This window comes from Microcaecilia unicolor, chromosome 8, assembly GCF_901765095.1.
Source record: "Microcaecilia unicolor chromosome 8, aMicUni1.1, whole genome shotgun sequence".
Classification (NCBI taxonomy): domain Eukaryota; kingdom Metazoa; phylum Chordata; class Amphibia; order Gymnophiona; family Siphonopidae; genus Microcaecilia; species Microcaecilia unicolor.
In genome coordinates this window covers 156,214,058-156,241,890 of record NC_044038.1, presented here as the reverse complement: position 1 = coordinate 156,241,890, position 27,833 = coordinate 156,214,058, and the positions used below count along the sequence as shown (strand labels likewise).

Sequence of the window (27,833 nt, the reverse complement as noted above, 5' to 3'; positions counted from 1 at the left end):
ATATAGCAGAAACCTATTACATGCAAATCCATCTCATGTATATTCATTGTGGTAATCCTGAAAGCCCACAACCCAAGGCAAGGAAGATAGTGGAGAAGTATTTCTCAAACTAAAAAAAAAAAAATCTACTTCCCCTTGAGACTCACCAGTAACGTGATTGACTTACTTACCTAAGAAGGCAAGCCTGCGCTGCTTGCACCAATGTATAAGGATGTGCTCTTTTCATGAAATTTCCTGTTTTCATTCATTGTTAAAATGAAAGAAAAATAAACATTCCGGCCAACATTCAAAGCTATTTAGCTGACTGCAGACTGGTTAAATCACTTGGTCAGGTCTAGCTGCTAATTTTCAGCAGCACTTAACTAGTTAAAGGGTCCTTTTACCAAGCTGCACACCAAGGCCCTTTTTATCACAGCAGGTAAAAAGCCCACAGACAAACATGGCCATGTGGTAAGAGACCTCTTACTGTATGGCTATGTGACGGGGAACCTTTACTGTCACCCACTGAGGTGGCAATAAGGGCTCCCACAAGAACCCGGCAGTAACCAGGCAGCGCTCAGCAATGCCCGATTACTGCTGGGTTACTGACACGCAAGCCATTTCCAGGGGTTCTTTCTCCCAGAGATGGTGCACAGTCAGGGTGGAACTACCACTGGCGGCCACGTTGGGCCAGTGGTAGTCCCAATTTAGTATTCAGTAAGCCCACATTGGGCTTACTGATGTTTTGTAAAAGACCCCTAAGTGCTGCTGAAATTTGTTGTTAGCACCTAACTAAAAGCTATGTTGGGAACGTTCCAGGGGACGGAGTCAGCACTTGGTCACTTAAGTGCTGATATTCAGCCCTTAAGGGAAGGATTCTATACATGTCACCTAAAAAATACATGCGGAAAACATTTCCGCCTAAGCGTATTCTATAAGTGGCACCTAGATTTAGGCGTGGTATATAGACTATGCTTAGTTGGCAACATCCTAGCATCTAAAACTACATGCATCCATTTACACCAATGAAAACATGGCGTAAATCCTGGCACGTATATTTAGATGCACTGGGCCATATTCTATTACTATGTGCATAAATTTTAGAATGCTCATTTCCCCACATAAGCACGTCCCTTTTTCCCTGTGTGTATTAAAATTTAGACGCTCTATATTACAGAATACTCTTAGCAATTTGTGCGTGTAAATTCTAATTATTGTCAATTAGTGCTCATTATTGCTTGTTAAGTGCTGTTAACAACACTGATCAGCTTGTTAAGCCAATTAAGTTACGCACGCTGTTATAGAACCCACTTGGATTTTGGCACGGAATGCTAGTAACACTATATAGAATCCGGGTGTAAGTAGCCAGGTTTAGCACATAGTTTAGCACCGCATAAAAGTCTGTCCCATATTTATGTGCTAACCCATAGCCACTTACATGCTGAATATCGACTTAAGCAGCTTTGAATATCTAGGAATAACTCCGTCAACAGTGAGCAAAATGCTCACCGATGCCTACCGAACATAGACCCCCAAATTTGTTTTTGTTTACTCTTTAAAAAATGTTTTCCAACCTCTTTGCAAAAGTTTTTTTTTTTTTAAAGTCTGGGTCCTGCCCCAATTCCCTAGCTCGTCTTATCCTACTGATCTTTCTTCACAGGGCAGAAGTAATCTCTGGTTGCTCCTACTCTGTCAATGTGGTGCATTCCCCAGTGCTGGCATACGCCATTGTGTACCTACCGCATTGTATGGGAGAAATTAACAATGGTGCCAGCCTCGGTCTGCCTGCACTATTTCCAGTTTCTACCCTAGAAGCAACAGAGGATCTCTCCTGCCCTGTTAAAAGAGAATAGTATTTGTGAAAGAGTCCAGGGTGGGGATGGGTTGAACTGGGAGTTGACACAGGAGGTTTCTATATTTATTTGTAGCAGGGTTAGAGTCACAATTTTAAATTTTATTTATTTATTTTTTTTAAACTTTGGGCCTAATATTCCAAAACTCCAGGCTCTGAAATTTAGACACCTAAATGTGTCTCTGATTGTCATTCAAACATAAGAGCCTAAGAGGCTCTTTTACTAAACGGCATTAAGTGCTAACAGGCACTTAACTTAAATTTGGAAGCGTCCGCACATCAGTCCATGTAGCGGCTTTAACAGGATTTCAAGGTCCACGCAAGAAACAGATGTGTTCTCTCCATTAACCTAGTCATTGACCAGGTCACCCACATCTTCTTCACCGATGCTAAAGAGGATCATTCAGTAACAGAACCAGATCCTCCACGGTCTAAAAATTGCTGTGCGAAACAGAAGAATAAGAAAGATAGAATGACTGTACTGTAAATGATACTAAATACCAACCAGTTGTAGTATAAATACATTGTAACCAGCTGTTACACAGTAAATCTTAGCGCATTCGTTTCCAAACCTGGTCCTGGAGGCACCCCAGCCAGTCAGGTTTTCAACATATCCACAATGAATATTCATGGCAGAGATTTGCCTTATGTTCTATAAAGTGAATACTCCTGTGATTATCTTTATAGGAAATAAGGCACACTAGTAGGAGGGTCTAATTAAGGGCCAATCCATTAGTACTCGGAGAATGGGAGGATTACGTTTTTGTGGTGATGAGTGCTCCTTTTTGTTCTAAAACTCTTTTTGTTTGAATGTAGATATCTTCAGAAAGGCGGTATATCAAATCCATGGCACTTTCCCCTTTCCCTTTCTTAGAACTCTAAGCCTCGCTTGAACTGTGCAACCACCCCACCCCCACATAAAACCAAAAATACTTTGAGATTGCACACACTGGCAAACCCAGTCTTTGTCCGAAGACTATAGGTTGATCCTGGAGAAAGTCAAGTCTATAATCAGAGCAAGCAGAGTTCCCTTCTTGGCATCAAAGGAATAGATGTGCAGGATTTGACTGAGTCACAATCAGATGCCAGTTTCCATCTTCTCTGCTGACTCAAGGATGAATATCACATGAAGGTATGAGTCAGTCATCATAGGTGTATGTGGCACAGCCCCCAGGAGGACTCCATTACCTCCCTGTTCCTCTCCCTCTGTCCTCCTTCTCCACTTCTAGTTGCTCAGATCCATGGCGGACATCTGAGTCAGGTGCTTTTCACTTGGTTTTTCCTCTCCTCGTAGTCTTTCCGGTTCTTCCACCTTCTCACCTGGGATCCAGATGCTCTTTCACTTCTGTATTTGGCAACCAGCCCCATATATGAGGCTTAGTTTTATAAAGATTTGATAGAAAGAGACCAAGCCATGAGGAAAAGATGACAGCAAACACACAGTTTAGTGCGTACGTGCTAATTACCTCTCCACTCTCAACTCTCCCTACACTCCTCCCCGGGAACTCCGTTCACTGGGTAAATCTCTCTTATCTGCACCCTTCTCCTCCACTGCTAACTCCAGACTTCGTTCCTTTTATCTTGCTGCACCATATGCCTGGAATAGACTTCCTGAGCCGGTATGTCAAGCTCCATATCTGGCGGTCTTCAAATCTAAGCTAAAAGCCCACCTTTTTGATGCTGCTTTTAACTCCTAACCCTTATTCACTTGTTCAGAACCCTTATTTTATCATCCTCACTTTAATATTCCCTTATCTCTCATTTGTCCTGTTTGTCTGTCCTAATTAGAGTGTAAGCTCTGTCGAGCAGGGACTGTCTCTTCATGTTCAAGTGCACAGCGCTGCGTACATCTAGTAGCGCTATATAAATAAGCAGTAGTAATGTGTGAATCCTCTACATGCTATGTAGCATGCATGCTAACATTGTCAATGCTATTTCTTTAGTGCAGGAGCTAAAAAAAATTTTGCATATCACACATTGTTTAGCATACATGGTAAATATTTTACCTTTCCAGGCTAAAATAATATGTGTATGCATTTTAGCATATTGACCCCAAATCTACATAAATAAAGTAAAAAAATCAGATCGAATTATACCATTTTTTATTAAGATGCATTGGCTTCCAGTTGAAGATAAGAGTGTTGTTCAAATTAGGTTGTATGATATTTAAGATTATATATGGCTCGATACTCCAATATATGATTACTCTGGTTTGTTTTTCAACATTGCGAGGAGGAGGAGGAGGGCGAAGGCAGATCGATCCAGGCAAGTCGTCCTCCTGCTCTTCCCGGAGCAATAAATAAATCCAGCTCAGTGGGGGATCCGAGGAAGGGCAGCGCTTCCTCCCTGTCATTGTGGGGCGCTAGACACTTCTCCTTCTGGGGCGACCAATGCCCTTCGCTCTTCTCCGAGCTTGGGCGCAGCGCCGTCGTTCAGGTCTCGCCTCATCGCCTCCTCTTCTTCTTCCTTCTGGTGGTTTCTTTTCAGTCTCTGACTCCCAGGGAGGGGGGAGGAATGGAGGGCCGCGAAGGGAAGGAAACGGAGTAGAGCGAGGGGGGCTGATGGACAGCCAGCGCCGAGGAGCCGCCATCGCCTAAGGGCCGGACATGGGCGCTGCTCCCGCCGCAGTGGCCATCGGTGTCACTGGCTGTCCTTTCGCCAGACTCTCTTCGCTTCCTGCCTCCTCCTGAGATGCGTCGCGGTTTCCCAGGCAACATGGTGACGTCACCAGAAGGCTTCAGACATTACGAACCGGGCTTCAACTTCCTGGCAGTCAGCTTCAGAACGTTGGAGGTGCAAATTATTATAGTAGATATTACATACTCATATGTGTGCTTTTCAGTAAATATTGTTTTTTTATTTAAAAGGGATTGACTCTTCTTTTCTGAGTTTGATACTATTTGTCTCTCCTTGAGGGATTCTAGTTTAAAGGGTAGCATTTCAGAATTATTCCCAAACTGTTACTAATCAGCGAATAGTTCTTGGCATATCACAGATGTGAACCCCTGAGGCATGTAGATTATGCCAAAATGTGGCCATGTCGGGTCCGTGTGAGTTATGATGCGACTACCTCATGTTTTGGGTATTAGAATAAACCTTTGAATCCTGGTGAAATTCAGACTTGCTGGTCATCCCTCCTCCTGGTCATCACCACTGTTCTTGTTTTGTCTGTGCTTGTGCAGGGATTTTTCACTATTTTTCTGTCCACTTAGAAAAGATTGCCATACGGAAGAAGATGCCCTTCATTCACTCTCCTGTCGTAACCTGTTTGTACTTTAGTGGACGTTAATTCCTCATCTCTGGCAAGTCTAAACAGAAACTGTGGCACTGATGAATCAGTTGAAATGCACTGGGAGAGCAGGGTCTCTCATTATGGCACAATTCTGTGCAGGTAGAAAACGGCCCCTTAACACTGGGGCAGTCTGCATGGTGACCTAAACCTTTTGTTCAACACTAGGAAAAGACAAATCTAGGCAATTTTTTTATCTAGTAGGATTTGTGATATTTTTCTGGATCTCGGGGTTAAGTTGTAACACTGTTTTCAAGTATGTTGTGCCTCTTCTATGGTATATTCCTAAGAGAATGATATTGAAAAGATTCAGAGGGGTAATTAATAAGCTGCAATTAAAAATCACAAGTCAAGACAAACATGAATATGGTAGATGACTGCAGGTCAAGACCCATGCGGTCCATCCAATCTGCCCAACAAGATAAATTCATAGCATAAGTTATGATGTGACACTAAATATGAACACTTGACCTTGATTTGTCCCCACCACCTTCAGGGTACAGACTGTAGAAGTCTGCCCAGCACCGGCCCTGCTCTACAGCCACTGAATCCGCCGACGAAGTCCCACTCCAGCCCATTCAAATCCATCCAGCCTTGATCAGTGTACAGATCCTAAATGTCTGCCCAGCACTGGCCTTGCTCTCCAGCTACTGAAGCTGAATTTGTCCAGCCATGATACGGGTACAATTAAACCAGCACTGGCTTTGCTTCCCAATTACTGGTGTTACCATCTAATCACTGCCGAGCTTGTTTGGCTCCCTGCATTCTATACAGGATTCCTTTGTGTTTATCCCATGCGTTTTTAAATTCCGTTACCATTTTCACCTCTGCCACCTCTCTCGGTTCTAAGTGCTATTCTATAAACCCCATGTAACTTAGACCAGAATTTATAGAATTTTTGAAGTCATTTTAAAGTACTTTTACCACAGTAGCAAGTTATTTTTGCTCATTCATTAGTAGGCTATAAATTGAGGGTCCCTTTTACTAAGATGTGCCGAAAAATGGTCTTCGCTGCTGTAGGCATGTGTAGTGGATGTGTGCAGGTCCATTTTTCAGCGCACCTGCAAAAAAGGCCTTTTTGGGCCAAAAATAGAAGTGCGGCAAAATAAAAATTGGTGCTTGTCCATTTTGGGCCTCAGACCCTACTGCCACCCATTGACTTAGCGGTAAGGTCTCACATGTTAACCGGGCGGTAATGGTCAACACGCATTCAAATGCCAATTACTGCCTGCACGCCAATTACCACCCAGTTATTGCCACACGGTAGAAAATTTTTAATATTTTCTGCTGCGCGTATTGGACGTGCATAAAAATTAGAATTATCGCCCTGGGTACACGGTAGCTGGGCAATAATTCTAATTTGACGCGTGTTGTCAAATAGGTGCCTATCCTGCTTATTTTCGAAGGAGAAGGCTGGCCATCTTCCGACACAAATCGGGAGATGGCCGGCCGTCTCCTAAACCCGGCCAAATCGGTATAATCGAAAGCCGATTTTGGCCGGCTTCAACTGCTTTCCGTCGCAGGGCCGGCCAAAGTTCAAGAGGGCGTGTCAGCAGGGTACCAAAGGGGACAGGGGCATGATTAAGAGATGGCCGGCTTTGGCCGATAATGGAAAAACGAAGGCCGGCTCTGACAAGCTCTTGGCTGGCTGTACTTGGTCCATTTATTTTTAGGACCAAGCCTCAAAAGAGTGCCCCAACTGACCAAATGACCACCAGAGGGAATTGGGGATCACCTCCCCTTACTCGCCCACTGGTCACCAACCCCCTCCCACCCAAAAAAAAATTATAAACATTTTTGTGCCAGCCTCAAATGTCATACCCAGCTCCATCACAGCACTATGCAGGTCCCTGGAGCAGTTTTTAGTGGGTACTGCAGTGGACTTCAGGCAGGAGGACCCAGGCCCATGCCCCCCTATCTGTTACACTTGTGGTAGTAAATGGGAGCCCTCCAAAACCCACTGTACCCACATGTAGGTGCCCCCCCTTCACCCATAAGGGCTATGGTAGTGTTGTACAGTGTTGTGGGTAGTGGGTTTGGGGGTTTGGGGGGGGCTCAGCACACAAGGTAAGGGAGCTATGCACTTGGGAGCAATTTGTGAAGTCCACTGCAGTGCCCCCTATGGTGCCCGGTTGGTGTCCTGGCATGTGAGGGGGACCACTGCACTATAAATGCTGGCTCCTCCCAAGACCAAATGGTTTGGATTTGGCCGGGTTTGAGATGGTCGCCATTAGTTTCCATTATTGGCGGAAACCAATGGCGGCAATCTCTATCGCCGGCCATCACACAATGCCAGCCCAAATGTTGAGATTTGGCCGGCACCGACTGTATTATTGAAACGAAAGATGGCCGGCCATCTTGTTTTGATAATACGGTCGGGTATGCCGCTTTACGGGGCCGGTCTTAGAGATGGCTGCCCATATAGATGGTCGGCCCCGTTCGATTATGCCCCTCCATGCGCCTTAATGAAAGGGCTCCTGAGTTAGTAATGAACTTTGAACTTAGCTGCAGGGGTCAGCAGGTGCAGTGATTGGATGGTGATTGCTCATCCACTTGTTGGCTTAGCGTCACAAATTCTGAGCACCAAAAATTATTTAAAGAGTTTATCATTTTAATTTTAGTCTCCAAGTTGGATTGAGTTGATATACTATTAGAGAGAATATTTATTATATTGAGTCCTGTGGTGAAGGTATTAGTCATTTTTTGAGTGTCATTTACTGAATCTAGTCCATTTTGGGCCTGAGACCTTACTGCCACCCATTGACTTAGCGGTAAGGTCTCACATGTTAACCAGGCGGATGATGATATTACAGTCTACATCCCATTTCACTCCACCGTATCTGAAATTGCCAACCTCATTGATGCCTGTTTCTCCGCTTTAGAGCATTGGGCCAGGGTGTTCCGCTTCAAACTAAACAGGGAAAAAACTCATTGTCTCATCCTCTCGTCCACTCATGCCCATATATCTGACACAATGCTTCCAGTCCTGGGCTTCGCCCTCCCGATTGCCAACAGCCTGCGGCTTTTAGGAGTGCATCTGGATTCACATCTCCAGCTGGCTGATCACGTACACTTGGTCTCCAAAAAAATGTTCCAGGCAATGTGGAGGCTTCGGCGAATCAGATGCCTCCTTACTAGAGACTTGTTTCGCACTCTTGTCCACTGGCTCATCCTATCCCATCTGGATTACTGTAGTGGAATTCATGTGGGTTGCCAGGCCTCCTTATTGAAAAAGTTCCAAACGGCTCAGAACACTGCGGTCAGACTCATCCTTAGAGAAAGATGCTTTGCTCACGCTGAACCCCTGCGCTTTAAACTTCATTGGCTGCCTGTACAGGAGCGCATTGCTTTTAAGATCTGCTCCCTAACACATAAAATCATCTATTGTGCTGCCCCGGATTACATGCTCCCCTTGATCGACCTTCCGCCAAGAAATGCCAACCCTGCTGCTCAGTCCTATCTCCACCTCCACTTTCCGAATTGTAAGGGTGTCAAGTACAAGAAGGTCTTCGCCTCGTCCTTCCGCTATTGGAGTCCCAAACACTGGAACGCACTACCTCGTCACCTTAAAACTCAAGTGGACCATGCCCTTTTCAAGAAGTTGTTAAAGACATACCTCTTTGCTAAGACTTACTCCCCAACTTACTCTGTTGATTGATGCTTCCCTTGTCCCTTACCCTGCCTAGCTCACGCTGTTAGATTCTCCTCCCCTATTTCCTTCTTGTATACTTGCCTGAGTTTTAACTTTGTACTTTTATTTCATTCTCTGTAAGCCACATTGCACCTGCATGAGTAGGAAAATGTGGGATATAAGTAACCCATAAATAAATAAATGTACAATTATTTTTCCTTGGGAAAGAAGAGTTGAAAGATTACTGAGCAACCAAATCTAATTTTACAGACCATTGAACAATGGTTAGCTAGAAATGGTCTGGTCCCATTTCCGTACCCCCTTTTTTTATTCATGTATAAAATTTAGATGTAGGTCCCACACCTAAATTTATGCACATAAATTCCAATTAAATCTAATTAGTGCTAATAATTGCTTGTTAAAAAGCCAATTATTAGCACTAATTAGCTCATTATTCAATTAAATTGCACATAGAAATTGAGCATATGTGCAAATTTTGGTGAGTTTTATTGAATTAGGAGGTGGGTGCCTATATGTTCATTCAACTTAACCACACTGAACTCAAGACTTTTGGGGATAATGTGGGATATAAATGTCACAAATAAATAAATAGGCACACAGTTATAGAATTACCCCTTGTTTCCTATGGTTAAACTAAAGTTTTAACTCAGCAGTGCGATATTCCAGTGTTAGTAATTATAACTTTGAAGACTGAAGCATTGTATTCCTATGGTCATGTTGAAGAATAAATCATTGGCCACTGTGTTGTTTCTGTAGTAATAAGAAGGATTTGGTACAATATTCTCCCTTGGGTGAATCTCTTCATATAAGCACTTAGTAAATCCTAATAAATAAATATAATTCAGTTGTAATTATGTAGTAACGCTTAGAGATTTAGTAAATTATAGGTGGTTTTCTTACACTAATGCTATAGATTTAGTAAATTATGGGTGGAATTCCTTTGCTAATGCTATGGATTTGACAATACTGCAGTGTAGTGTTCCCATGGTAATTCTGTGCACTATAGACATTATAATCTGATATTACAATAGTAATACTATGATTTTTAGCAATACTATAGCAAGGATGTACTATTGCAAACAATTCTGGAGTTTGTCTGTTTGTTTGTTTTTTGGGGGGGAGGGGTAATAGTTGGCCATGAATCTAAATATTCTAGTGAGGAAAATGAAATGGCAGTTCAAAGCTAATAACATACTCCCCTTCTTAAGTAAATTTTGACAAAAATCATCACAAAAATATTTTTTTAAAACTCAATTTGATACAAAATAAAAAAACGAGGAGGAAAAGGCATCAGAACTAATATTGCATTCTAAAACTTACTGAAAGTTTATAGGGCTGGGCTCAATAATCCAGTCTAGGTCTAAAACATCTCTACCCCATACAAATACAAAGGAGGTAATTCTATAAATTGGTGCGTAGATGGGATGCACCACATACATGTGTCAGAGGCACCATTAATTGATAGTTTTGTGAGAATGTGCAGTAGGCGTTATTCTATATGGTGCTATAGTGTATAACTGCAGGGGCTATATGGACTGGAGGAGTAACCTAGTGGTTAGAGCACCAGTCTTAATATCCAGGGATGGCTGGTTCAAATTCCACTTTTGCTCCTTGTGATCTTGGGCAAGTCACTTAACCCTCCATTGCCTTAGGTACACAACTAGATTGTGAGCCAGACAGGGAGACACCCAGTGTACCTGAATGCAACTCACCTTGAGCTACTACTGAAAAAGGTGTGAGCTAAATCTAAATAAAAAAATATGCATGAATGGCACCCTCAAGTGATGTACATCAGTTATGCCTGTCATTGGTACTCAGCATAGGCACTAATTTCTCAAACTGCATCCAAAAGTTCCTTATATTGTTTTATCCCACATTTTAAAATAAAAATTAGGGAGTCAATATTCAGCCAGCAGCGCTCAGCATTTTGCTGACTGTTGCCAGCATTATGCCTGAAAATTCAACGCAGGGCCATATCCAGGCTCTGGCATTGTATTTCCAGTTTTGCAGAGCGTGTAATATTCAGCACTTAACTGGCTATGGGGCATTACATAAAGAAAGGTCTGACTTTTCTGTGATCCTATTTATGCAGTGACCTTGGCCAGTTAAGTGCTGAATATCTGCATTTAACCGGCAACGTGCCGACTCCATCCCCCGAACACCCCCAAAATAGTTGGTTTTGCAGTAGGCTCTAAGAAGTCCTTTTACTAAGCCACAGTAAAAAGTGGCCTGCAGTAGTGTGTGTGCGCATGTTTTTGGCGCACCCTGGGCCATTTTTTACCGTGTCTGGGAAAAAGGGCTTTTTTAAATGGGCCGGGAAATGGGTGTGCGCCGAAATTAAAACTAGTGCATGCCTATTTACAGTGTGAGCCCTTACCACCACCCACTGATCTAGCAATAAGGGACTCACATGCTACCTGCATGGTAACCATGCAGCATGCGCCAACTGCTGATTACTGCCAGGAACACCATCCCATGGTAGAACATTTTCTACCGCGGGATTTGGTACACGCCAAACTCAGAATTACCACTGGGCGCATACGCTAGCCTGTCAGTAGTGCCAATTTGGCATTCACTACCTGTGCATTATCCCTCCCGTGCCTTAGTAAAATGGCCCCTAAGGGCTAGATTCTATATATGGCACCTGAAAAATCTGTGCAGAAAAAAATATACACCTAGTCATATTCTGTAAAGTACACTTAAATTTTATAGAATAGGCTTAAATTTCCACACAGTGTATAGAATATGCTGAGCGCCTCTCCACATGATCAAATTTAATTGTGGCCATTTGCGCCATGTTTTACTTGGAGTTGTCTATAATTTTTTTTTTTGCTATAAAGTTCTACTTCAGGTATGCTGCACCATTCCCCATCCCCCATCTTTCTTTATTGTCAGCTACTTGAAGGAATTTCTGGCTGTTCACAAGCTCTGATGGTGCTTCCCATTGCTAGGGCAACTAAGCAACCTGGTATAACTTGTTACAAATGTAATTTACTGAGAAGAGGTATGGCAAGGACACCAATTGCAAGACTCCAGCACATAAGAAAGACCCAATTACAAGTCTCCAGCACATATGCAACACCTATGATTGGTTCAGGATAGAGGAGAGGTGGATGCTCACCACAGCCTATAAAACCAAGCTGCAGACAAAGAAACTCTGAAAAACTAGGCATGCTTGGAAAGAGAGTTTCAGATCCGTCCAATGGCCTATTTTTTCCCGAAGGGAGTGCTCTCCCCCCTTTGTAGAAACAAATTCTCTATTTCTAAGAATCTTTCTTTCATTAATTTTTTCTCTTTTCTTTCTCTCTGTTCTGTGACCTTTGTATGAGGAATAAACTTTTCTTCCTCCTTTTTCTCTTCTTTATATAATTAGTCTGATTACTTATAATTACCAGAGGTACTGATGTTAGATTTTTAAAGGCTGTTATAACTTGTCACTGATATTTGATGCTGTGTTGGTGAGTAAGAATAAAAAGACTTTTCTCTCTAATTCCTGTTGAATTTTTTGCTTGTAATATTTTGTAACATGTTTAGAGAATAGCAAACCAAATGTGCAGCCTGGTACAGCATAAATCCTGACACCTAAATTAGGTGCAGAGTAGGTGTATTCTATAACAACATACATAGATTTTAGAAATGCCTACGCCCTGTCCATGGCCACGCCCCCTTTTCAACTTAGAATTTACATTCATCTCATTTCAGAATATGTCTAGTGAGTTCTGTGCGTAAATCTTAATTAATGCCAATTAATGCTGATAATTGCTTGCTAACATCGAACTGACAGTGCTGATTAGCTAGTTAAACAATTAAGTTATGCGCATTGTTATAGAATATGTTTCGATTTCAACATGAAGGTTAAGGCGTGATGTATAGAATCTGGCAGAAACTGCTCATTTTCAGTGGCACTAACCGGTTAAGTGCCACTAAAAATGATGGTTAGCCCTGAACAGGTGATTTACCTGGCCAGGAGCCATTTCTGGCCAGTTAAATCACTTTGAATATCGACCCCTATGTGTTTTCACATAATTCCCAATAAAGGTCTGCATTTCACACCCACCACTGCTTCATGATGACCTGTGACTAGAATGCCAAAGACAAGGCACAACAGTTCTTTGACCAGTTACCTCGGAAGAAGCGGTGGATGTGAAATGCAAGCCTTTGTTGGTTATCAGAGGAGAGTGCTGCCATTAGATTTATGCAAAAACACAGACATTTTGACTTTTAAAAATGTGACATAAAACTATGTAAATAATTTTTGTGACTTTTGGATGCACTTTATGTTTGTATGGAGAGGAGATGTTTTACACCTATGACTGGAATATTGAGCCTTGTAAAGGCAATAGGAGATCTGAGCTCTTTTTTTCTCAATTTTTATGTTTTGTAGCAATTATTTTTTTGTCCTTCAAAGCTAATACCACATAAAATAGAGAAACTATCTCAGAAAGCAACTGGAGAGGGTAGAAGTTCTGCTCTTGTACCTTTCTGGGGTCCATGGTTTCGTCAGGTGTTTGGTGGTCTTCCCCACCATGCAGGGTTGTGGACTTGGTCATCCCCAGCATTCCGGGGTGCCCTATGGCTCAGTGTCCTGCCTCCAGTGCTGCACTGGTGAGGATCGGCATTCCTAAGCATGCACATGTACAGGAAGCCTATCTTTAAAGGGCCAGTGGTGTGAAACTCCGGGAATGCCTTCCTGTGACGTCTGAGTCCAGGTCCTGGAGAATATTGTATGTGATCCTCTCCTCCTATATTTTCCCTTCCCACTTTTCCTAACTATGATTTGCATCTTCCCTCCTCTTATGTGTATGTCTGTGTAATCTTTGTGTTGTTTTGTATTTATTTTATTTATTTATTTATTTATTTATTTATTTATTTTATTTTATTTTATTGCACTTGTATCCCACATTTTCCCACCTATTTGCAGGCTCAATGTGGCTTACAAAGATCTGTTATGGCATCGCCATTACAGGGTAGAAAGATACAATTGGTGTTACAGAGAGATCAAGGATGATAGAGAAGAACTAAGCAGACAGTTATAGAAAGACGTCATTCAGAGTCATGATGGAGCGGTGAAGTGTTGTAGTTAAGGGGTCTCGTGGTAGGCCTTGTTGAAGAGATAGGTTTTCTGAGATTTGTGAAAGTTAGTTATATCATTGATTGTTTTCAATTTTGTTAGCAGTGCATTCCACAGCCGTGTGCTCATGTAGGAAAAGCTGGTCGCATGTGTTAGTTTGTATTTTAATCCTTTACAGCTGGGGAAGTGTAGATTAAGAAATGTGCGGGCAGATCTTTTAGCATTTCTAGGAGGTAGGTTGATGAGGTCTAGCATGTAGGTCGGGGCATCTCCGTAAATGATTTTATGAACTATTGTGCATATCTTGAACGTGATTCGTTCTTTTTGTATCACTTTTCATATCACTTTCTTTTCAAGTCTTGTTTTTTTTCCCTTCCCTTATATTTGTACTACTTTGTAGACCACTTAGATTTTCAATATATTTGCAGTATATAAAAATAAACTGAACCTGAACCTAAGTATTCAATGATGCAAGTGTATTTTATAATTTATATGCATATGTTGAAACTCTACACAACAGTCACCCTGAGAATAGCTAAATATGATATAAAAGTTATACCATGCATGAATAACACTTAATTTTATGCATGCATACGCCTAGCAATTTTAAAACATCTGATTCTCTATGCAAAACACTTTTTACATGCAAAACAAGACTTACAAAATTATCCCCAGTGTGTCTTCATGCAGACAGAGGTGCAGTAAATGCTCTATTTTTATAGGTGAGGCCTGTGACGCACTATGAGAGAATAGTCTTTTTCTCTTTGAAAAGATAAGACCCTCCTTGCTTTTCTCCTTCTGGTCCATTCAGCAAGCTGTTATTGTTTGCAGAGTGACTTTCCTTCAATGACACTAATCTGGAGATTATTGCAGGCCTAATGTTAATTCTTCTAATGAATAAAATTCAGACGTTTTCTACTTTCAAACAGATGTTGCAACTGTTACTGAAAAAAAATAAGATAAAAAGAACAAAAAGAGAGACTGTCAAAAATGGGATTAATGTCGATGATGATAAGACACCCAGAAATTTTTCTCAACCCTTGTTACTAACAAAAATGGGATTAGAAAGAGATAAGAAGAGAGAAGGTATATGTGAAGGAACGATCTTCAATCTGAACAGTGCTTTTTGGGGGGAATAAAAAATCTTAACTCCCCACCCTGCCCTTGCAATACTACATGCAGGAAAGAGATCGCAGGCATTTCACCACTTATCATCATGGCTAGTCTAAGGAACGGTGTTACCATTTTTATTTATTTATTTGTTGCATTTATACCCCGCTCTTTCCCGCTCGGTAGCAGGCTCAGTGCGGCTTACATAGTATGGAATTACATAGTATCACAGAAAGAACACAGCTGGAGCAATAGTAGAGGTATAATGTGGTTGTTAGGAAATAGGTTGAGATAGGTGAAATGGGCAGGGGATATAGGGGTAGGAGAGGTAGGAATAGTGTAGAGTGGGTTCATAGTTAAGTCTGGTCATTTGGGTAGGCTTGTTTAAAGAGGTAAGTTTTTAGCAACTTCCGGAAGGGTAGGGTGACAAGTATTTTACCAATGATTTTACCTGGTGAACTGGGTTTGATTCCCACTGCAACTCCTTCTCACTCTGATCAAGTCACTTAGGGGCCCTTTTACTGTGCTGCGGTAAAAGGGGCCCTGGGGTGTCCTTGGCGCATTGATTTGCCGTCCGCCAAGGCCCCTTCTACTGTAGTGGGGGTTTATGATAAAAAGGAAACTTGCCACGGGACCATTTCCTAGGGGAGTCCTTACCGCCAGGGGTGTAGCTAGGTGGGGCCACAGGGGCATGGGCCCCCACAGATTTAGCCCTGGCCCCCTCTAATTTCGACCCCCCGCCACCGCTGACTCTCCCCCACCACTTTCAATCCCCGCTGCCACCGACCCTCCTCTGCCGCTGCCAGGTACCTTTGTGAGTGGGTGTCCCCAACCCCCGCCAGCCGAAGACTTCTTCAGCACTGGTCTTCGGCACCTTCGCTGATCTGTTTCTGTCAGTCCTGACTCCAGACGTCCTGCATGCATGTCCTGTATGTAGCCCTGTGCAGGACATGCAGGAGTCAGGACTGACAGAAACAGATCAGCGAAGGTGCCGGAGACCGGTGCTGAAGAAGACTTCGGCTGGCGGGGGATGGGGACCCCCGCCAGCAAAGGTACCAGGCAGCGGCAGCAACAGGGTAGGGTCGGCAGCGGGAGGGGGGTCAAAAGTTGCGGGGGGGGGTCAGTAGCAGCAGGGGGGTCAAACGTGGTGTGGGGGTCAGCAACTGGGGGAGGTGGGCTAAACTGTGCCCCCCAACTTGGGCTCTGGAGCCCCTTCCCACTGAGGTTTGGCTACGCCCCTGCTTACCGCCTCCCATTTAGGAAGCTGTTGGGACTTCTGTGCTAACCTTTTGGTAACTGGGCAGCGATTACTACTGGGTAAACCCCCAGTGGAAAAAAAATATTTCTGGCATGTAATGGGGGTGGCACTACTTCCAGCTCCTGCGGTGAGCCAGCAATAGGGTCATATTGGCACATGACAAAGCGGTGGTAGGAAATTAGTGCATGGCCATTAATTGAAGAAATGGAAAATGTTGCCACTTTACAGCCATGCTAAAAGTGGCCACAGCAAGGAGAAGGGAGGAAGAAAAAGAAAGGAGAAAAGAGGATAAGGGAGGGAAAAAGGGAAAGAAAGGCAAGAAGGGGGAGAAACAGAAAGGAGAGAAAGAAAAGGAGGAAAAAAGGAGGAGGAAAAAAGAGCAATTAAAAAATCTGACATATTAACTTAAAAAAAAACCACCCACATATGACAGGCTCAAGTGTAAAGTGACCAAATATTATAACATTAACAGTGGAGATAGGGCTCCCAAAGTTGTGCAAGGGAGGGGGTAGGTGCATGGCTGATGGTTCACCTTAGGGCATCAAATACCTTTGGGCTGTCTCTGCTTGACATGAGCAAAAAATAATGAGCCAATGATACCAATCAATGGTTATATCTCTTATTTGTAAGTATTCAGTGTTGTCTCATTCCCTGAATCTCTGCATGCATAACTTAATATTACCAAGTACCCATCTCTTCCACCAGAAACAACAAGGTTTATTTTTTCCCCCTAGCAAACAATGTGCAGTTGATTGTGCTATTCGTGTTTAAACATGATTGCCTTTCTTTGACAATAATTGAAGTTATTCTGTGTTGCCGCAGGTAGAATGGTTCGCTCCCTCTGCTCTTAGTAAATGCTCTGTTTCAGACCTGTTTGCTCTATGCCTGGGAAGGAGCTGTGTACATTCCACTTGGCAAGGAGTGTTCTCTCGGCTGTGCTTCTGAAAAACCTTTCGAGAATAAAGTAATTTCCTGTAATTTTATGTGCACATGGTTTTGACTAGTCTAATTGTTTAGTTGTTGTTCCAACAGTATTGGTCGCAGACGTTTGAGTACAGGGCCACAGCAGTTTGCCCGGTATGTAATATATGATAAAGGTTTACAGTTCATGTCTCTGTACAACCTTCACCTGAAGAGTGAAAATGTTTTTCTGCAACATGAACAACATGAAAACACGGTTTCTTCACAGATGGCAGGCAGTTCAGGCAACTTGTCACATACTGCTGTTAATGCATGCACCAGACTCTATGAAGAGTTCCTGTTGTGATCATGACTCAGAGCTCCTGAGAAGTACATGATCTCTGTCATAAGTACATAAGTATTGCCACACTGGGATAGACCAAAGGTCCATCAAGCCCAGCATCCTGTTTTCAATAGTGGCCAATCCAGGTCACAAATACATGGCAAGATCCCAAAAAAGCTCAATACATTTTATGCTGCTTAACCCAGAAATAAGTAGTGGATTTTCTCAAGTCCATTTTAATAACAGTCTACAGACTTTTTTTTTTGTTACATTTGTACCCTGTGCTTTCCCACTCATGACAGGCTCAATGCAGCTTATATGGGGCAATGGAGGGTTAAGTGATTTGCCAAGAGTCATAAGGAGCTGCCTGTGCCTGAAGTGGGAATTGAACTCAGTTCCTCAGGACCAAAGTCCACCACCCTAACCACTAGGCCACTCCTCCACTCCACTTTTCATTTAGGAAGCCGTCCAAACCTTTTTAAAACTCCGCTAAGCTAACCGCATTTACCACATTCTCTGGCAACGAATTCCAAAGTTTAATTACATGTTGAGTGAGGAAATATTTTCTCCGATTCATTTTAAATTTACCACATTGTAGCTTTATCGCATGCCCCCTAGTCCTAGTATTTTTGGAACCAGCGATTCACGTCTACCCGTTCCACTCCACTCATTATTTTATAGACCTCTATCAATCTCCCCTCAGCCGTCTTTTCTCCAAGCTGAAGAGCCCTAGCCACTTCAGCCTTTCCTCATAGGGAAGTTGTCCCTTTCCCTTTATCATTTTCGTCGCCCTTCTCTGTACCTTTTCCAATTCCACTATCTAGCTTATTTTCGAAAGGGAAGGACGCCCATCTTCTGACACAAATCGGGAGATGGGCGTCCTTCTCCTGAGGTTGCACAAATCGGCATAATCGAAAGCCGATTTTTTTGCGTCCTCAACTGCTTTCCATTGTGGGGACAACCAAAGTTAAGAGATGGGCGTCCTCGGCCGATAATGGAAAAAAGAAGGGCGTCCCTCATGAGCATTTGGTCGACTTTACTTGGTCCCTTTTTTTTCACAACCAAGCCTCGAAAAGGTGCCTGAACTGACCAGATAACCACAGGAGGGAATCGGGGATGACCTCCCCTTACTCCCCCAGTGGTCACCAACCCCCTCCCACCCAAAACATTTTTCCAGCCTCTATTCGAGCCTCAAATGTCATACCCAGCTCCATCACAGCAGTATGCAGGTCCCTGGAGCAGTTTTTAGTGGGTGCAGTGCACTTCAGGCAGGTGGACCCAGGCCCACCCACCTGTTACACTTGTGGTGGTAAATGTGAGCCCTCCAAAACCCACCCGAAACCCACTGTGCCCACTTGTAGGTGCCCCCCTTCATCCCTAAGGACTATGGTAGTGATGTACAGTTGTGGGGAATGAGTTTTAGGGAGGTTTGGGGGGATCAGCACCAAAGATAAGGGAGCTATGCAGCTGGGAGCAATTTGTGAAGTCCACTGCAGTGCCCCCTAGGGTGCCCGGTTGGTGTCCTGGCATGTGAGGAGTACCAGTTCACTATGAATGCTGGCTCCTCCCACGACCAAAGGGCTTGGATTTGGTTGTTTTTGAGATGATCGTCCTCGGTTTCCATTATGGCAGAAAACCAGGGATGACCATCTCTAAGGACGATCTAAGGACGACCATCTCTAAGGTCATCCTAAATGTTGAGATTTGGGCGTCTCCAACCGTATTATCGAAACGAAAGATGGACGTCCATCTTGTTTTGATAATATGGGTCTCCCTGCCCCTTCGCCGGAGCGTCCTTAGAGATGGACGGCCTTAGAGATGGTCGTCCCCATTCGATTATGCCACTCCACATCTTTTTGGTGATGTGGCAATCAGAATTGAACACAATATTCAAGGTGTGGTCGCACCATGGAGCAATACAAAGGCAACTCAGCTGCTTCCAGGAACTTAGCACTGCTCCAGTCGATGACTGATATTTGCTACCGGTTAAAACTTGAGGCATTTAATAAAGAGAAGTAAGCACCTCCTTTTCATAGAATACTAGTGCAAGTGACTGAAAATGTGCCTCCATTTAAGGCACAATTATACCCACCCTATAGCTGGTGTAAATGCCCATGCCTAGATGTTGGAGCAAGGAAAACCACTGAAGTGGAAGAACAGATGAACCCTACAGAATTGTCACGGAGCTGCGGAAGAAAGTAGGATTAAAAGATGGGTCTTCTGACGCTGGACACTAAACACTGGTTGGTTCTGGAAACCCGTCTTTTTTTGCAAGCAGCTGGGACCTGACTCGGCACCATGTTTTGGCATAAAAGCCTGCCTCAAAGGTAATAAAGCTCTTCTAAAATAGCACTCAGTATCGTGATTAGAAAATAGACGAGGATATCACTGGACTGTCTTCCTGCACAAGCATAGGAAGTCACAGATGCAAATGTAAATGATAGAATTCTATAATTTATGTGCATACTTGTCTGACTCATCCTTACTCTGTCCAAATATGCCCATGTGAACATTCACCGGCAAAGTACACACCTTCAGATCTGGGATCCACACTTATATTTGGGCTCCCAGCTTTGGGCGACTAACGTAGAATCTGTGAACTCATGTGTCATCCTCTTCTCCTTTGGAACCTGGTCTGATCTACATAGAGGTCTTCTCCTGTTGCTTCTTTGGCACCATCAAAATATTATAAGCCTGTAGACTGTAATCCATGAAACAGGTTTTAGTAAATGCTATTCGGAAACTTCAAAAAGCTTACTTGCAAACCTTTGGGTCACATTTCACCTTTCTCCATTTACAAGCAGCTCTCTCTTCTCTTAAGAGGTGGAGCCCAGTTCGGATTTAGATAGATTACCTGATCATATCCTTTCTCTGTTCCTATCTAGACTGGACTGTTTTTTACTTCATATTAGACAACAGCAGAAAAAAAGACCATTCTGCCCTGCTACTGATGTCCACACTACAAGGATATATATCCCAGCTTTCATACGTTAAGCTATTTTAGCCAGATCCCATTTTATTCAATGAGACCCAATCACTATTAACTGGGGTTAAATTTTAAATAACATGTCTTAATGGTAACCTACAATGATAACTTTTCCCTTAATTAAAGAAAAAAGAAATGTCTCTAGAAATTAAAATCACTGCTATATGTCATAAAAGTGAACCAAATATAGGACAATCAAGCCATTGTGACATCACCGTTGAGGTTGGTTCTTACACTTTGGTGGAATGAGCCATTATGACATCACAATATCAGCTCTGGTTACCAGAGACCAAAACTGTTCACAATAAGGGAAAAAAATATCAACATGGGCTACTGTTAAGAAGTGCTATTTTAGCACAGGCCCCATTTTATGTAATGAGTCCTAGTTACTAATAACTGGGGTTAACAGTAAAATGACGTTTTAATGGTTGCCCACACTGATAACTATAACCCTTAATTCAAGAAAAAAGAAATGTCTCTAGAAATCAAAATCACTGCTATAAGTAATAAAAGTGAGCCAAGTGAAGCCATTGTGACATCACTGATGAGGCTGGCTTTTAGATATTGGTGGAATTAAGCATTATGACATCAGTATATCAGCTCTGAACACCAGAGACTGAAACACTTAATGCTAAGGGGGGAAGTTAACAATGTGGGCTACTGTTAAGATGAGTTATTTTACCAATAACGTGTGCTATTTTAGCATTGATCCCATTTTACATGAGACTTCGTTACTAATATTTAGTATTGATTTGATTAGGTCCCAAATACATTATTCGTATTGGGCCAAATTGTGATTTAAATTTGAATATGAATAATCTGGGACTCTACTGTGCTAAATCCTACTGAAATAAACACTTGATCTCTGATTTCACATTGCTTCTTTTATTATTTGTTATGCTAAAGCTCAATGCCCATTATTTGTATTCAGTATTCGTATCGGCTGAAAAACATTTATCATTATTCATATTCGGCCAAACAATAAAATATGCTATTCAGTACAGCTCTACTAATAACTGAAGTTAACAGTAAAAATTAACATGAATTAAAGTAGTCACATTGATAGCTTCTCCTCTAAGTCACTTGCCCATGAAAGAAACCCCTTAGCACAAAAGGTCCCCTGTTTTGTTACTGGGGGGGTGGGGGTAGAGATAGGGATCAGCCCCCTATATTACTGCCTGTGAAGCTCAAGCTTCAAAGCACTCACAGTATCCTTAGGCAGGATCAACCACAGCAAGGACAGCAGTGATCATGATAATCATGCTGATATCCAGGGACAATCCCTTTATACATCTATGTTAAACCTCTGTATCTTGTATATTCTGAGAGATCCATCTATGCTTATTCTGCCTCTGAGATGTATTAACTTATGGTTTAAGAACACATATTTTGATGTAAATATATGTAGATCTGTGTATGAATTACCCCACAGGGTCTGTGTTGCCCGTTTCTCCTTTGTTTTTGATGTATCTAGCCTCAAATGCCTATGGGTAAGTGTCATTCCCTGTACATGCCCCTTATTAGTGAACCACAATGTTTGAAGCTACCACAACCATTTGAACAATGTGCCTAGTGACAAGGCTGGATTATATATTTAGGTCTTAGTTTGTGCTCGTTAAATAGCATGAAAAGAGACTGAGGTGTTCATTTTCAAAGTATTTAGATTTAAAAAGTTCTATTGGTTATTTTGGGGCTCATTTTCAAAAAAGAAAAACATCTAAAATGTGGCAAAAAACAGCATTTTGACGTTTTCCTCACAAAAATGTCCAAATCAGTATTTTCAAAACTTATTTTCAGATGTATGTCTACAGTGCATCCAAATTTCAAGGGGGCATGATGGGGTGTATTAAGGGTGGGATTTGGGCATTCCTAAGACTTGGACATTTTTCAGCCATAATGGAACAAAACAAAACCTTCCAGGACTAAAACTAAGATATTTTGAGCTAGACCTGTTTTTTTTTAACAAATAAGGCACAAAAAGGTGCCCTAAATGACCACTGGAGGGAATCAGGAATGATCTCCCCTTACTCCTCCAATGGCCACTGACCCCTCCCCCCAAAAATGTGATTAAAAACATTACTTACCAGACTCTATGCCAGCCTCAAATGTTATACTCAGGTCCCTGGCGTAGTCTAGTGGTAGGTGCAGTGAACTGCAGACAGGTGGACCCAGGCTCTTACCTCCCCCTACCTGTTACACTTGTGGTGGAAACTGTGAGCCCTCCAAAACTCGCCAAAAACCCACTGTACTCACATATAGGTGTCCCCCTTTACCCATAAGGACTATTGTAGTGCTATACAGTTGGAGGTAGTGGGTTTTGAGGGGGGGGGGCTCTGCAGACAAGGTAAAGGAGCAATGGTGAGATGTGTATCTAGGAGCATTTATTTGAAATCCACTGCAGTGCCCCCTAGGTTGCCTCAGTGCCCTCCTGGGATGTCTGGAGGACCACTCTAGTAAAAATGCTGGCCCCTCCTACATCCCAAAGGCTTGATTTTCTACATTTTTCATTTGGACTTTTTTTCAAAAATGGTCCACCCCCCCCCCCCCCCCCCCCCAATACAAAGCACAAAACCTTGTTCAAAATGGTATTTTCGGAAAAAAAGATAGACATTTTCCTTTTTATGAAAATGACCTTCTTTCCTATTCTCATTTTGGACGTTTTGTGCAAAACGCCCCAAGTCAGACTTAGACGTCATATTGAAAATGCCCTTCTATATAATTTTGCACGTCTAAGTGCTTTGAAAATACACCTTCACACCATGCTATGATTGATGTGTAAAGTAAACCTTCATTTGCATGTGAACGTTTCTTATTTTCATTCAGTTTTAGCGTGCTCATTTTAACTTTTTCACAAACCAGTTTAATATGCATATTAAGGCCTTCCTGCATAGCATGATATTTGCATAAACTGAAAATCTAATTTTAAAAACACTTTTTAAGTATCAGTTGCTTCCATTCTCTTATACCTGCAAGCTTTTGAAGTAGAAATACCTACATTTTGGATGACCTAAACCATACTTGACAGGATTCCCCTGATTTTATTTGTCCTTCTAAATAATCCTAGGGATCCCAGCTTTCCCAAAGATTGAGGTTTTTGGTGTTTTTTAATAAGTTGTACTCTGTCCGTGGCAGGTTTGATCTCTACTACCAGTCAACAGCTGGACCGGGAACACAAAGCTGAGCATATCCTGGAGGTGGGTAAGGAGGAACAATTATATTCCTGACTTGCAAACTGTTTATGAATAGCTGAGGAACATTGCAAGTTCAGGCACAGCTTTCGCTTCCCTCACGTACGCTATCTGCATTCACTGGGAACAGTAATTAAATGTTCTGCATTGTGTCACCCTCAGCGCTGCGAGCCAAATAGTTTAAAAGTGTATCATTATCCAAAAAAGCTTATATTGTAGATCTGGAAAACTAGAATAAACCCATTCTAACTGCAATGCCACTACAGAATTGTGGTAAAACTTGTGGCTACAATATGTTTTTTCTTTAATGAAGACCTGCCTAGTTTACTTTTTTTTCCAGTCTTTCTGGCTGAAGTCTGGCCTTTGGCATCTTTTTGTACCTCTGCTACACCAACAGGAAGCCTGGGCTTTTTCAAAGTGATTGACAGGGATGTGCAGAGGCAAAAAAAAGTTTGGTTTGTTTTCAGAATTTTTGGGCATTCTTTTAGTTCATTCCAAGTATTTGTTCTAATAAAAAGCCTTAAACTTTACAATGTATGTAAAAAAAGGGGGGAATTTTGTAAATGGTGTCCAAAGTTAGGCGCCAGAAAGACCTGCTAATATTCTGCAAAAGGTGCTCTGCGAGGAGTGACATTTATAGAATACTAGTTTAGTGTGGATTTTGCAACTAACTTTGGGCTCTGTACTTATGCTTGCTGAAACCTGGTGTAAAAGCTAGCGCCCAACTGCCTGGGCCCAGCGCCAGCAAGCTTCTTCTTGCTGCCTGCTTCCGGGTCTGTCCTCCCCTGCTCCTGCATACTGCCCAGGACCCAGATGATTGCATTAGCGCGATATCGCGTTAATACAATCATCCGGATCCTGACTCCTGGCACGACAGGAGCAGGAAAGGACAGACCGTGGGAGAAGGCTTGCAAGAAGCAGCTTGCCGGCACCGAGCCCGGGCCCCCTCTTGGAGGCAAAGGTAGAAGGGTAAGTGGGTGGGAGCAGCAGTGGTTGTGAGTGGGGGGGGGGGGTGTGAGTGGGGGCCTAGCTATGTCTTTCGGTGGCCCTGGTGTAAATAACCCTAATCTACACCATTGCGCCTAATTTCTTGTAATGCCCTTGACTTGCCCATGCCCCTCCCATGGACACACCCCTTTCTGAGTTCAGCACTATAAAACTTAGGTGCACATTTTATAGAATAGAGCTCAGGGCAGATCTGCAGGTAAACCCACATGAGTGCCAATTAACACCAATCATTGATTGTTAACAGCTCACTAATTAATTAGTTTACACATGGATCTGGGATCCACACCCAAATTTGGGCAACCTATATAGAATCTGGGGGCAATTGTGCATTAATTTATAGGCTAAGGCATGGCTAAGGAACATTTTAAGTTGGGGCATAGCATAGCTTCCTTCACCTATATTACTTGCACATTAAATCAATTTTGCATGCACTAAATTTTCATGGTGTGCTAATAAACCAAATGCACATTTATTTATTAGGATTTTGCTCACACCTTTTCCAGTAGTAGCTCAAGGTGAGTTACATTCAGGTACACTAGGTATTTCTCTGTCCGACTCACAATCTAATTTTGTACCTGAGGCTATGGAGGGTTAAGTGATTTGCCCAAGATCACAAGGAGCAGCAGTGGAATTTGAACTGGCCGCCTCTGGATGTCAAGACCACTGTTTTAACCATTAGGCCACTTCTCCACTCTGTTAATGGCATTAAAATTAACACATCATTAACAACTTCAAACAAAGGTTCCTTAAAACTGTATTTTAAATATTTTTGTGGACCATAAGAGAGTGGGTGACTCAAGCTTTCCAAGTGTAAAATAAAACACCTGCACACCACACTCAAATTCCTCATCGGTCCATGTTGTTTTTTTATATGAAATAAACTTCTCTGTGAATGTACTTTACCAGTTAATATAGGATTTCAAAGTCTCCTATATTGAAACACACTTATCTTGAATTGATGAATACAAGGTGGTGCCTCTCATAGTTGGCTCTTAAAATAGATTATACTTCTGCCCAACATAGCGCTATGTTTCACTATCATAGCTGCATCAGGGTAATCTTCCCTCATATCAATTTGGCACACTTTATATAATGAAGCTAAGGTCTGCCGCCAAAAAATTTCTCCTTTCCTAGAGAAAAAAAAGATAAATTAATACTTTTTGGAAGCTGATTGGTACATATGTGGTTTTTTTTGGTGGGGGCGGGGGAGGTAGGAACAGAACTATATCTGATTTTGTAATTGAACAAATTAAGCACATTTACCAGTTCACCACCTTAATAATTTTAATTTCTGGTTTTCTGCAATGTCTAGTTCTAGCTCAGATCTTAAGTCAGAACGTGTCATTCTTTTTATGGCCGTGACCCTATAATATTGGCTAAATAACATTGTGTGACACCCCTTCCCCCAGAGGTGCAGAATAATGATTCACCTATGGAGATCTCACCCAAGTCATGACCCCAAATATGGGTTTTCTGGCCTCATTTGGGGTCCCGACCCACAATTTGAGAAGCTTTGTTCTAAGGTCTACTTTAATATATAATTACTTGGTATTCTGTTGCTTATGTATCTATTATTGTCTGCAGGTTTCTGTTTCAGACAATGGCTATCCATCACTACAGTCCAGCTCCAGAGTTATAATCAGTATCTTGGATGTTAATGACAATGCTCCAGCTTTCCTCCACAAGAGTTTCATGGTCAGCCTCCCAGAACAGAATGACAATGTAGACCTAAGACCAGTTTACAGACTGGTTGCTTTAGACAAGGATGAATGGCAGAACTCACAAATCACCTATAGCATTGAAGACCATCCTGAAGATTTATTCATCATTCATCCCACCAGTGGAATTGTGTCTTCAAGGAGCACCTTTCCTGCTGGAGAGTACAACATACTAACAGTGAGTGAGACCATAATAGTCAGAGAACAAAGGGTGAAAAAAAGAGAGGTGTAAAAGGAAGAAAGAAAGAGGAGAGATTTACCAGTTAAGTGTTAATAATCCAGAAATGATTAGTCATATATTGCCTGATATTCAGCAGTACTTAACCAGCCAGGAATGGGTTTGTGCTGGTTAAATAGCACTTAACAGCTATCCACAAATATTCAGCGGGAGATAGCCTGTTATCTCCTGCTGAATATTCATGGTCACAAAAATATGCATAGGAGAATGTATCTAGAAACACTTGTAAATTGCAACCGAGGTAGAGTCTCATACCGCTTTGCACGGCTCCTCACATCACTCCCATGGTGAATCTATGCTCGTGCATTGAACTTTAATCATTGACTCAAACCTCCTCCATCCTATGTTACAACTATTCGCAATTCATTTATCATACAATGCTGTTCACTCTTATGCATAGATATATTCCAAAGACACTTAGCTTAACGAGCTGGTGTGCTCCACTTTCCAAACTGGTGTGCCTATATACCCCAATAGGTGCCTGTTTCGCCACGCTTCATCAGAGGGGGTTCCCACACCATTTAGCTATTGTGTGTCTCATAGCTAAATGGTGTGGGAACCCCCTCTGTTGAAACGTGGCGAAACAGGCACCTGTCGGGGTATATAGGCACACCAGTTTGGAAAGTGGAGCACACCAGCTCGTTAAGCTAAGTGTCTTTGGAATATATCTATGCATAAGAGTGAACAGCATAGTATGATAAATGAATTGCGAATAGTTGTAACATAGGATGGAGGAGGTTTGAGTCAATGATTAAAGTTCAATGCACGAGCACAGATTCACCATGGGAGTGATGTGAGGAGCCGTGCCAAGCAGTATGAGACTCTACCTCGGTTGCAATTTACAAGTGTTTCTAGATACATTCTCCTATACATATTTTTGTTAGTTGAACAGTAATATTGGAGAAAGCAAAAGCCATTTATTTTTGACAGAATATTCATGGTCAGCACTTTTATTAAGCTGCATAGGTGCCTACGCACTCCCAACGCACGCCAATTTGGAACTACCACCAGCTACTGTGTGCCCCAGGCAGTAATTTCATTTTTTACATGGGCCCACTATGGGTGCCAGAAACTTTCTGGCATGCAGTGCTAACCGGGCGGTAATCGGCATTGTACATGCACTGACGATTACAACTCGGTTAGCGCGTGAGACCTTACTGCTAAGTCAATGGGTGGCGGTAAGGTCTCAGGCCCAAAATGGACACGTGCCAATTTTCATTTTCCTGCATGTCCATTTTCGG

The 27,833-nt window shown here is 42.4% G+C and overlaps 1 protein-coding gene across 1 annotated transcript in view; it reads left to right on the top strand.

Annotated features, from left to right (window-relative positions):
• Positions 1–27,833, top strand: part of FAT2 (FAT atypical cadherin 2) — a 181,009-nt gene that overhangs the window by 58,895 nt on the left and 94,281 nt on the right. The window contains exons 4-5 of the mRNA XM_030211178.1: positions 23,573–23,634; positions 26,221–26,532. Of these exons, the coding sequence (XP_030067038.1) occupies positions 23,573–23,634; positions 26,221–26,532 (374 nt within the window). The remainder of the gene's footprint in view (positions 1–23,572; positions 23,635–26,220; positions 26,533–27,833) is intronic.